The following is a 13,804-nucleotide window of genomic DNA, read 5'->3' on the forward strand; positions in this document are numbered from 1 at the left end:
ACATATAATATGTGACGTGCAAACGTAATCACAATAATTATTACTACATGTTTTTTATCGATAGCCGCTTAACAAATCGGGAACTCATTGAGAACTTGGACATTCGCTTCCGATCCGAATCGTGTGACGGTTTCAGATGCTGAACGCGATATCTGTCTTTTTCATATTTTCTCCGAAGAACTTCGATCTTTTTCTCCAGCTCCATTTTCTTATCCTTAACCAGTTTGTTTTCGTTAAGCTTCGAAAGAGATTCGGCGACTACACCTTCGCTCACTGTACGCACAACAATAAATAATACAATACATACATGTTTATGGTCGACGGGAGTTTATTATAGCTAGTACTGTGTTGGTAATATTATGTTTGTTTTAATGTGTAATTATTATCGTATTTAAGTGAAAACTCGAATTTAACTCACGAGAAGTAGTCAACAACGTCGGAAGATTCCTTTGCGCGACTTTCGGGCCCTTGCTAAAATCATCATTGACCGAATATTCCATCGTCGACACGGGATTAACGGTCACCGACTTTCGGTGCGATGCCGGCAACGTAACAGTCATCTGATGGCCGGTGGGCAAATCCGGGCAGCTGGTTTGGTGACGGGTAACTGGTTTTACGTCGCGTTCCGCCGGTGCAACACTCGCCTCGATTAATAACACACACGCCACAGATTAGATTATGATTAGGTATACTATTAAATTATATGAATAACGAGACGACATCATTCGTTAATCATGCTTACTTCGTCGACAGATTGGTCCGATTCGTCTGCATAGACAGCTAATTGCTTGGTGCGTTTTTCCAGATCAGATTGGAATTTAATAGGATTAGCCAGGGCTTCGGCAAAATCCGATAAGCCGTCTGGCACATAGTCTTTTACCGTGATTTTTAAGAACAACGTTCCACTAGGCAGGGGCTGACCCATTTCATTACGCAGTACGACGTGCCTGTATCCCGGGCAGAGTCCAACTACTGGAATGACACGATGGCCGATCAATTTCCCGGACTCCTCGAAAACAGCTAGACGCAGAGATGCGAGTTGAGGAAGGACCACCTGGAATTAGCACAAACATTTTTGTTATAAATTAAATGTTTTATTTAAGTGTATATTATACCTAAATGATTTGTTGGTATTATGTATACAGGAATAGATAATTTAGCAAGGAATGTGTAAACATTATTATTATTATTATTATTATTATTATTATTATTATTATTATTATTATTATTATTATAATTATTGACAGTCAAAGAAGAAAACGTACTTTTTTGAAAACAAAAGGTTCATCGCCGTACACCGGATTAATGCCGTTATACGGTACCGTCCGAGTACGAAATTTCTTCCTGACCGTGTCGGCCGGCAAGCCGTACATCTCGATGTCCACGTAAGTTCCGACGCGTTTGTCTGTGAGCAATTGACCGGATATGATATCGACGGTCAATGTACCAGCAATGATTCCATCCACAGTGGATTCGGCGAACGGGTCGAACGTACGGTCGGCGCGTCTCATGAACTCCGGTTTCAACAAATAACCACTGCGCATATTGTACTCGAATATTCCTAAATTTAGCTGCATCGCCACGTCCATGGTTTGGTAATTTAATGCAACTAGCTGACATCCTGCGTTCCAAAATACTTGCGGCATGAAGTTGGACGAGTCAAAACGCGTTCCGGCCGGATAAACTCGACTCAATTGATTTTTATTATACTTGACAAACTCCATTGGCCTTTCTTTCAGTAGCGTCATGGCTTGTTTCTCGTCAAACGATGACATCTCATAGTGCCGGTTTTTTTCTTAAAACACAGTATAAATAACGATATAAAAATAAATATAAAATTATATAGGCTCTGATTATAAGCGTGTCTAAGCATAAAAATAAAATTTTAACTTAAAATTTTTAATATTGATCATATATTTAGTGTTTAACAAAAACATATACAACGATTTTCATTTAAGTATAATATATTTTATTGATTTCCATTAAGAGTTATAAAATAATAATATGACATCTTTGACACGAAAAAATCACCATGTGCTAAAACATATTTTATTTAAATATACAATAAAACTTTAAAATCTTATTTTGGTCAAAATTCAATGTTGATGGAAATATTGTATAAATAGTCAATGTTTTGCCATTCTGAAGATTTTATTATACATATTTTATGTTTTTTACAAAGCTTATAAGTTATTATATATTTTTAAATTCATAGTTTTTTATTGGTGTAATATAGATTTTTAATCACAGACAATATTTCATAAACGATTTATAATATAAAATATTTATGGGTATAATAGAGGAGGTTTTATTTATAAGTTTTCATTAATTCTACAGTGAAGATAAGTATAATAACACATAAGAGCTATTATCAAATTATTTTTTTTATTACGTATTTTTCAAAACCTCAAAATCGTAAATTTGGCTCATAAATATGAGAATTTTTTATGTCAATGAAAATGTTTTAAGAGGATTATGTGACACCCACATGTGTTGTCCCCGTCTAACAAGTCTATAAAATAGAAAATTTACGTTCAATAGTTCTAAACAAGTCCCGTTAAGCTTCATTAGTTTCAGTATAACAGTAAATTTACCTATAATTGAAGTTTACAACATCTATAATGAATTTTTTAGAATGTTTTTTTCAATATTTTAATTTGGAAGTGAGTTAAATATTACAAGTCTTAATATTACAATTTAAAAATGTTTAAAACTCGCTTCAAAATTAAAACATCGAAAAACACTTGCAACAATATATAAACATGCGATTGCCTTTATGTTTAATAATAAGTAAATCTTATGTTACGCAGATCTAACGAAGCAAACCAAACAGCAGAACGTATATTTTTTTTGTTACGCATTTATAAGGTAGGTGGGATAAAATGTATACTAGAGGAGATAATTTCTTAACATAAAACTTCAAAATTATATTATGAAATTATTATAAAACTTACTTTCCGCGTTTTCAAATGAGGTGAATTGCACTGATTGACAATAATTTACGAGAACTGAAATTTCTGTACCAGCTTCTGTCTCTTTGGTGTTGGATACTTTATCAACCAAAGGCTTACCTTGTAATACATGTTTTAAATCAACTGTTCTATCTATATCCTCTTCTTCTCCATCTGTATCACTACTGCTGTCGTCGTCGTCTACAATAATTGTTTTAACATCGTTATTTATGCATAGATTTAACATATTTTTATAATTTTTTTACAGCTTTATAGCTGAATTGAATTTCAGGTCTGAAATTAGGTGAAATCATTATTTCTAATTCCAATTAATATTCTATAACAATATCAAAATTACTTTTATTTTTTGTTTGCAACAAAAATGCGCCCTTGTATTATATACAGTTAGTGTTTTCAATTTTTATTTTTTTTCAGACCCGTGCATTTTGAAATGTATTAAAAATATTTTTTATCTCATTCGTAAAAAGTTGATATAATATATAAAATATTAAACAATAATAATTACACAAAACACATATTTATAAAAAGTAAATGTTGAAAAACATCGGGTCATTTTTTACGTTATAATATTGAGTTTCTTATTATTTTAATTATAATAATTACTGTTTATACCTTCATCATCGTCTTGATTACTGTCCTTGCTAGATTGTCGAATAGGTCCTCGTGGTAAATCTCCATTACCTAACACCATAGTTGCAGCTGTAGCAGGCTCCAATACTACACTAGCCGTAGGCTTTTTATGATGATGGTGGTGTTTTTTCTTATTTTTTATGATTATTTTGTTTTTCAGCATTGAAGGGGGTGGTAACGATATGCCGGGCTCGAGCTATAATAACGTTAGAGGTAATTAAACACACGGGACAAAAAAAAAAATAGTTGTGTTTATAATTATTACTTTATGGCTGTCCAATGGTTCATACAACAACATATCACCAAAATATTCATGACAGTATTGGGCTATTTTCGCTTGTTGTTTAGTGTTGCAATGATTTTCAAATGATAATATGACTGGGTAATCCGACGATTTGAAAGCCGATTCAGCGATTGCCTCTATTACTTCTCGAGCTGACACTTCTGGTACAAATGTATATCCGTGCAGGATTACCGGTTCATTTGTCTTTCCATTCCACAAATCTAATTCAACGCATCGACATCCAGACAGTAGGCACTGTCTGTAAATCTCTACGGATGACTTACCAGTCAACTGGTGACCTAGTTAAAAATTAATTTTAGAAAACTATAAATACTATTGTGCATAATTGTTACCAGTCAAGTAAGTGTTATGTGACGAATTTATGAAATAATGTGATAGCGGCTGATCCATGTCGTTGTTTAATTCAAACGTAGTAGACGATACTATAGGGTTGTCAGCGCTCATCAGATACTTGAGAAAACCGTCAAAACTCAACAAGCCTCGTTGAGCGCTTTGTTTATTAGGTTCAAATTCACGAATCAGATCTTTTGCTCTATCTGAATTTGCATATGGGTGGAGTATTTCATTTAGACGAGGATCTCTTTGAGTACGATTCAAGAAATCAACGAACTGATCAACTGTCATAAGTTTTTTCTTACCCGAAGCTCCGCGATCACTACAACATCTAAAAATAGCACATGATACAGATGTATACATTTGTATGAATAAATGTTATTAAAATTATAATTAATATAATTTATTTATTATGATAATATAATAATAACTTGAATCGGGATCGGATTAAAAATAAAGGCTATATGATTTATATATAAAATTCAGTGCTAGGTGTAACCAATACATCTAACAAAAATAATTAAAACCTTAAAGAAACATATGAATATTGCTGTAAGTATTTAACATTTTAGAATATTTATGTATTAAATTCATGTTTATTTTAACTGAGAAAATAGCAGTGATAAAATGCATTATGAGTTATGAATATTTTATATATTGTTTTATGTTTTTCATAGAAAATTAACAGAATTATCCAACTGCATACAACTTATACTATTTCAAAATAAAAATTAATTTTAACACTATTTTCGAATTATAATTTTTTTTTATAAATTTCATTGTAAAGAATATTTTTTTTTTAAATAATTAAGATTTTTCTAAAAAGAAACAATATGTTTGGATATTTAAGTAAAATTAAATAAAATACATAAGGAAATTTACTCCTTGTAAATCTATTCAATCATGAACATTTTTTTTAAAAATATTTTTATTTAACTTTTTCACTGGCAGACTATTTTATCCCTGTTACATCCGGCTTGAATTTTCATAAGAAGTAAATGGATATTTTCAATTTTAACAACTCAAGTAACCCTGTCTGGTCCCTAGATACCACGAACAATATTACGAGAAAGTAGGAAATGTCCTAGATTTAAATAAAAAGCTCTAGTCAATACCAAAATTAAGTATATTTATACAAATGGAAAATAAATTAGTTCTATAATTTATACATATTTTTGGATTAATCAAAATTTTACTGGCTATGAATTTTGATAATAATATATAAGATAAAATAAAAATTGTTAAATATTTTAGGATAAAAATTTGTAGGGTTTTATCTATTGTGGAACTATACATAATAGAGGAACTATGTGATATATTATTAATATACAATATGTCAATATATTATAAATTAATTACCTATATAATATTAAAATACTAAACTGTTTGTTCAGTTTATGTTTTCTATTTAAAAACAACTATAATATTATAATATTATGAGTATTTAATGTGACTGAAAATCATAGCGGGAATCCCCGTCTTTCATAATTTAAAATGTATTATTTAGCCTTTATAATTTTCATTAGTCGCTAAAAAACAATCTTTAACGATGCGACAAATTAATAACTATAACATACATTTTCATGTATATACATATTACATTGTGTATACACACAATACTACACATAAATATAATTAACAATATGCCAGGGCACATTTATAAGAAAAATCTAATTATGACGCCGTCGAAAGAAAGGTTGTTATATTTTAAACATGAATTTAAACGTTAGAAAATAACAAACGTAAAATTCTTCGTCTTATTAAATTGTATTATTTCTTAAACTCGAAACACTAAACTAATATTATAACTACATTTTCTAATCAATAATTATGTATGGTTTGTTTACAGTTATTATGTGGTGAGTTTATTGGAGTGATAAGACCTCCGGCCTATCTTACTTCATCATGCAAAAAAAATCTGTCCAGTGTTGCCCATATTAAATTGTATTTTAAATACAACAATGCGTACTATCTAAAATTAAAATTATTTTTGCTTAGCGTTTAAGCCTTAGACAATTGTCATTGTAGTTTTTAAAGAAAAGAAATTATTATTAAATATACATAATAAATATCAATGTTAAATTATATTAATTTTATTACTTTTTTTATTGATCTCGAAAAAAAGCATCGGTGCAAAGGCTATTAATTTAAATTTAACCTCTTAACAGTGTTGATTATAAATTGGAAATTTTTAGAAATTTTTTTATTTTTTCGTTGTTTAACATCTTTGGTTTAATTATATTATAATACTATGTATTGGCGAGTGTTGAGTATCAATTGTATGATATAGAGGTCGAAGAAGTCTTAATATACATTTTAGAATAGGTCATATAAATGGCGAATAATAGTTTATTGAAGAAAACATCCAGCTAATTTCCAAATTGAGGAAGTAAAGTATCAGTGTAACTACAGAAGTTAGGAGTGCTTGAAAATGAAAAATTTTAAAAATATTTTCTTCTAAAAATATATTATGCGTGTGGAATTATAAAATATAAAATAAGTAGACAATAAAATAAAAAATATAAATTTATTTATTTTTTTTTTAAATTTTGGTTCTATGATTTATTTTGAACTTTTATTTTCTAAAAGTCGAGTGCTTTTAACTACAACAAATCCTGGTTAAGCCTATGTGTATTTTTTCACATATTAAAAATTCAGTAATTGAATCCGATAAAGTAAAATAAATACTTAATTGCTTACATTAGATGGGCTATAAAGACAATAGAGACATATTGGCTTTTTTCAGTATTTTCGATATTATTCGAGTACTAGAATCGAAAAAATTTTTGAAAACTAACAAACAAATTCATACAGTTGGTATAACCAAAAATTATTTAAATAAAAATGTTTAAGACATTTTTTGGTGGAGCAGGGAAAGTATGTATGAAATAAATTAGGTTTTAAATATTTTTATGTACTCGTAATATGAATACAAAAAGATAAATTATAATACCATGTGGTATTTGCGTATAATTTTTCTATAAATATGTTTTTTAATCAATCATAATTTTTAATTATTACATTTAAAGATATTTCCTTTAAAATTGTAGATTAATTTTCAATACAAATATTATTACAGGATAATAAAAAATACACGGTGGTCTTATGAAAAAAAAACACAAACCCCTGAGGCACAAAAATCATATTCCGGCCCTGTAAATATTGTTTAATTTTATGACCCTTTGATAATTCATTAGAATATACATTTAATTTACCAAAGGATAATAATAATAATAGTATAATATGATAATCGTGTCTTATAGTTAAAATATACAACAAATTAACGTCGTAACACAAAATATAAGTACGAGAACCAATACAAGGTATATTATCAATTAAATCAAAACTATATATTATACGAACTATAAGTCTATAAAGTATATTATTGTTATATAATATATATATTATTAACTAAATTTTTGTACCATTTATGTGCTGTATTAGTATATACATGTTACCACTAACTTTATTAATGTTATATATTTTAATTTATTGTAATGTTGAAATATACTCACATGTCATCAAATAATTGCGCAACTTCGGGTCGAGTCGTGAGATTTTTGTAGAAAGTGAAAAAGTCTTCGAATATAAACTTTGCCGGACTAACAAAATCATTCTGGATAATATAACATCAGTTACTATTGGTCTAATTAATACAATTTTAATATAACTTCTCATTGTATTTCGTACTTTATTCGATGGTAATCCAGATGACTCCAGGGCCTTTTCGATTTTCTTCCTATCATCTTTGTTTTGCGCGAACGTCTTGAGAATACTAAAATTATTATACATAAATATATAAAAACTTATGTCATGAAATATGTATACATAGATACAGAGCGCTTTGTGGTATCTTAATTTCGTATATTATATAATATTAAATAAGCTTATAGGCACTGATTAAGTTTGCAAGATATGATCAGTTAAAAAATACGGAAACGCTAAGACACCCAAAATAAGGAAATAAATATTATACGCGTATTATAAAAATAGAATCAATTTTTACGTTATTGATATTTTCTCTAACTATGTATACAGTTTTATATCACGAATCCGGATAGATAAATATGCGTAGATTATAAAGTTTTCAATACCCGGGATTGTCGTTCATTTGATTAAACAAATTAAAAATATCAAAAGTAAATAAGTTTAAATAAAATTAATAGATAAATTAAAAATTGTACAACTCATTTAGATGTATCAATGATTATATACCCGGATATTCCATTAATCATAAATATTTTTAATCATATTTTACTCGACGTTAGTTTGACATGATCTCGATAATAAATATAAAAAAGTGATGAATTGGCTATTGGAGGAGTCATATATGCTTATATTTTATAGCAATAATAATTGCATACAAAAAACCGATTTAGAGCAGAAACCAAGCGCAATTTAAAACTAAAATAATTGCTTCCAAGCACAGTCTATAATCAACTTCTAATATATTATGATGTAGTGTTATAAAAGCACATATTGTAAAGCAATAAAAAAAATATTTATGCAATACAGATTAATTGGACATATTTAAACATCGGAGCACTATTCTAGTAATTAATTAATTTAATTGGAATTTTTGTTGAGGTGTTTGCTCATTTGTTTTGGGCGATGTAATTAATAATTTATTGAATAATGAATGGTTTGTAGGTACATATTTATAATCGCATATTATATAAAGCACACAAGGGTTTTATCTTATACTTCATGGAATATGTTGAAAATGAGTTCAAAGTGAAGTGCCTAAATACACATAAAGTCAAGTGAGACAAATCGTTTTACTTCGTAATTACTGTTTAAAAGAAATTATTCAGTTTTGTATGTTTTATTAACTTGTAGTGAAACAATTCTTTTTTGATGACAATAATCACGATACAAAAATATAGATACCTACACAAAACAAATAATTTATTTTAATAGATTTTTTTTAGATACATAAATTAAATATTTCTTTCATAAAAATCTATCCGTTCGATTAAAAAATTGCGGAAGTCACTCTGCTGTATAGTAGGATATCGCGAATAAATAAATAGCTAGGTCATTGTAAAAAAACGTATTAATTTTAAATTCAATGAAAAATCATTGCATTTTACAAAAAATTAATCTGAGTGAAATCAATTTGACGGACTCTAATTCTAAGAATATTTTATTATACATTTAAATTACTATTATCAATATAATATATAATGAAGTTGAACTAATTTTTGTAAAATATGTTGTGCATAACATATAATAATTATTATGTATAATATAATATTTGTTTAAACTAATAAGTAAATATCCACCGCCATACCTAATTTTGTCAAGATTTTAACTTCAAAGATATTTTAAAAAATATAAATAAGTACATATTTTTGAAATGTTTAAACCACGATAAGAAAAACTTACGAGGAATCTTGTACTAAATAACTACCTCTTAGATATAAAATTAAACATATGAATTAATAACAACAACGAAATCTGTACATTTTCATAATTTTGACAAATTCTGTCAAAATTAGAACTTCAAACGCGTGTATAAAAACATAATGCTTGTATATTTTCAATATTTATACATAACTAAAAAAAAACTAATAAATCAAACCCACACATACCCCATCAATATTTCAGATGTTTAATTAAATTCATGGACAGAGTTTTAAAAATTCTGTTTAAATTATGCTATACAAATAAATGTAAATAAAATAATATAAAAATGTAATAATCACTTTTTTATTGGAATTTTTCCATTCTTGTCTACTAATAAATTCAATTTGGTATGCGTTTTGTGCAAAAACGCTATTGGTGACCAATTTAGCTGCGCCAAATTCAGAGCAAGCTTCAAAAGACCATCTGTCCATACCTAAATGGTGTAATAAATAACAATTAATGACATGGTAACAATGTTTTGCCACTGTTAACTCTGCTAAACGAATACACAATATTAAAGACATCATAATTCACTGCAATGACACTGAAAAGGGTCAAGTGCACTACAATATTGTCAAATAGATAATTGAAATCGATTAGTAACTCTACAGACCTGTATAAATTAACAGTTCCTGTGTAATTAAGTTTTTGTAAAATGATCGATTTTTTGTATCAATATATTTTACTGTGTACCTATAGGTACTTCAAATATAACTAGTGCAAATAAGTACACTGTATATTACATTATTTAAATATTTCCAAATATTTTCACTATCAGGTTGAAATAAATCTAAAAGCCAAATAAAGCGGCTTACACATATTATTTTGAAATAATATAACTAAGTTATTTGAAGTTGATGTAACTACTTAAGAAGACACACGAACGATATGAATTTTAATTAATTAGTTTCGTTTTACATGCACACATAACATATTATTATATAAAAAAAATAATTTACGTTCGTCATAATCAACACGATTTTGTAATCTTTAATACTAGAATTAATTAATATTTTATCTAGGAAAATATAAAATACTATTGGTATTCTATCATTATTTCATGTTTTAAATAAAGACAAACAAATAAATAAAATACTAAAATTTAAATTTATGCTTACGTCACTCAAATTATTTCGAAAAAATTGACGAAAAAAATATTTTCATAAAAATTTATAAATAAATAGATAATATGGAATGTACAAGAAATATAATAACTCATTCAATTTTTCATGAAAAATGACTTTTAAAATTGTATGGGAAATTATAAAAATTTGACTAAAATGTAGACAAGGCTACAAGATAGTTATAAAATTAGTTTAACAGTAAATTGTAAATACATTTCAAGTAGGTATTTATAATTTTAAAAACAAACAATAATATATTAACACATATACTACGTATATGTTTAGTACGTATAAATGTTTTAGTTAGTTTATTATCAACATTTAAATTGTTTTCATAAAATATTAAAAAAAATTAAAATCTGTTTATTAAATACTTATTAAATTATAAAAAATAAAACATTATAAAAGGTTTCAGTAAATATAAAAAGTCTGATAAAAATTTTGTAAAAATAATCGTAGTTTATTCGATGATAAAATAATACATAATTATTTCGTGGCAAATAGCTGTTCATAATTTTCCAGCATTATAACACGTAGACATTATTTGAACTTAAGAATTGTATCGTTATATTTGTAAAATTATCCTCGAGGGCAATGATTTTTTGTTCAAGAATGCTTAGCACCTTCGAATTTTATACTTGAATTCATTCAAATTTTGATGTTTTGATGTCTTAAATACGTACAATATTATAGAACCATATTATTCTTAAATAATTATCATTATTATAAATTATAAAAAGTTTGTGATATAGTGAAAATTTTTTTATTTCTTCAAATGAAAACAACCTCTTTTGTTCTAAATTATTAAGATGAGTTTTTGAAAGAGTTGATGTTTATGTATAAAGCGTAAATAATTAACATTGTTATTGAAAATATTATTATTTTTATTTATTATAAAATCTGAAAAATGTGAACCTTGCTAATAAGAAAAAAAAAGGTCACCTTAAAATCGAAGTGATCCGTGACCTACCGAAAGTTCTCTAAGTAGTCCGTAGTGTCAAAAAGGTCGTAACACTATACTAGACTTAATACGTTACATCAATTTTATATTTTATGTAAACCCATTAAAAAGGACTATTATTCTTAATAATATTTTTATGTACCTAATACGCTAAGTTTAATAACACCGGAACTACTCGTTTTAGTTTCAAATACGTATGAGAAAAAAAAATATTTTTTTTTTTAATGTGGTCAAATTTTCAAACAGATCAGATTTTAAACATATATGTTGTACATTAAAAAATTATGGTTTGCATTTAAAAAAAAATATAATTTTCTCGGCACCAGAACAGCAGATATTTTCTAAATAGTATAAAATATTTAAGTATTTGAAAATTGTATCTTAAAGTATACTTAAACATTATAAAAATTTTAGTTTTTCATAAATAATTAATTATTAAAGGATAAAATGAGGTGATCATGCTTGGTGAATCACTCAATGTATAACATGATATATATGTTCATATATCCACATTTTTCTCATCGTGTATTAGTTGTTTTTAAATGTATTTATTAATTATAATTTTAAAATAAATCAATTAAATTTACCTATTTAACTTAATTATAATATATATATATATATATATATATACTGATATTATTAATGACACAATTTTAAATTTAATGATGCATTCATATTTTTTTGTTATTTTTTAATAATATCTGTTGATAGTAAGTTTTAAACGTCAAAAAAATGTAATAACCATCTAGGTTAATTTTATAAAAAATTCAATATTAAATACCGATACAATTATTCAAATTATATAAGGACCTAAGTATTATAATTTTTTTTATTTATCAATTATTAATTTAGTCAAATAATATCCAATTTATTACTGCTGGGTATTAAAGTAATTTTTATTTTCACCATTTCAATGTGTATCATATTATATATTATATAATAATCTGTAAGTCTTTACTATCAAATACATAGCAATTTATAGGAATTGACTATCATGATTTTACATAAATTATAAAACAAAACTTTTGTTTATATTTCTATAATAAACGAAAAAATAAATACAAAGTCATTGTGAAAATTATTGATAAGTAAATGTACTTATACTCTTTATATTTAAACTGATACTTAACACGTAATAATTAAATACTAATTTGAAAGCTATGATAAGATTAATTACACGAGTCCTATACATATATTAAAATAGTTAAAGTATGTTATTCATTTGAAAATTATTTTATTATGATGTTCACATTTATGCTTATTATTATAAGTTCATATCGTAATATATAATTTATTTTAAATTATCCTATTGCATAAATCTTCATTGAAAATAATGAATACACGTAATGTTGAATATTACGCAAATTGAAGACCACAATATTTTATTTATTTATAAATAAATTCACGTTGGGATTAATACATATAAATTAAACATATTTTAAATTAGTTCAATTTAACTCAATTCCTGCGCTCGAACTGTAAATAGGGAATGTCCTCCCCCCATGTTTTAACTTTTATTTCTTTTCATTTTTTAATTAAAAAAAAACAAAAGTGAATAAACATTTCAATTGAAATTTGATCTAGAATTTCACCTTCGTAATAAAAATGTGTTTGATTTAAAATCAGATGTGACCTGCTAAATTAGAAACATATATTTAGATGAAAAACAAAAGGCCTTTCTTGTAATATTTTTTTTTTTTGTATTTTAGCCAAGTCAGTTATTATTGCGTTTTTATAAATCCTTTTCAGAACGAAGATATCCCGCTGATATACAAAGATGTATTCCCACCCCGAGAGAAATCTTGGCCAAAATCCCGTCTTGTTTGAAACGAGCACAATACATCGATATACTTTAACATAGTTATTCTAGGGTCACACTCAGTATATATATATATATATTATAAAAGGAACATTACACTACCAAAAAGGGTTTCTAGTTTGAGTTGTTATTTTTAACGTACAACACAAGGCTTTTTTTAAAAATTCACCACGAACATAATTTCTATTACTTAGAAATACAAAATATAACTTTATTTCACTCGTTATCATAACTATTACCACAGGTGATTAT

The 13,804-nt window shown here is 26.4% G+C and overlaps 1 protein-coding gene across 2 annotated transcripts in view; it reads right to left on the bottom strand.

Moving 5' to 3' along the window:
• Positions 1 to 13,804, bottom strand: part of LOC132928821 (1-phosphatidylinositol 4,5-bisphosphate phosphodiesterase classes I and II) — a 46,898-nt gene that overhangs the window by 2,690 nt on the left and 30,404 nt on the right. Inside the window, exons 5-15 of one of the 2 annotated variants that reach the window (XM_060993724.1) lie at positions 9,948 to 10,081; positions 7,930 to 8,014; positions 7,755 to 7,855; positions 4,239 to 4,570; positions 3,868 to 4,184; positions 3,585 to 3,798; positions 2,955 to 3,152; positions 1,266 to 1,795; positions 743 to 1,054; positions 419 to 644; positions 48 to 273 (exon numbers count right to left, since the gene is read on the bottom strand). In XM_060993724.1, the coding sequence (XP_060849707.1) occupies positions 48 to 273; positions 419 to 644; positions 743 to 1,054; positions 1,266 to 1,795; positions 2,955 to 3,152; positions 3,585 to 3,798; positions 3,868 to 4,184; positions 4,239 to 4,570; positions 7,755 to 7,855; positions 7,930 to 8,014; positions 9,948 to 10,081 (2,675 nt within the window). Of the gene's footprint in view, positions 1 to 44; positions 274 to 418; positions 645 to 742; positions 1,055 to 1,265; positions 1,796 to 2,954; positions 3,153 to 3,584; positions 3,799 to 3,867; positions 4,185 to 4,238; positions 4,571 to 7,754; positions 7,856 to 7,929; positions 8,015 to 9,947; positions 10,082 to 13,804 lie in introns of both variants that reach the window. The other variant, XM_060993723.1, reaches the window with a different exon arrangement.

Source organism: Rhopalosiphum padi, chromosome 4 (assembly GCF_020882245.1).
Source record: "Rhopalosiphum padi isolate XX-2018 chromosome 4, ASM2088224v1, whole genome shotgun sequence".
In the NCBI taxonomy this organism is placed as follows: domain Eukaryota; kingdom Metazoa; phylum Arthropoda; class Insecta; order Hemiptera; family Aphididae; genus Rhopalosiphum; species Rhopalosiphum padi.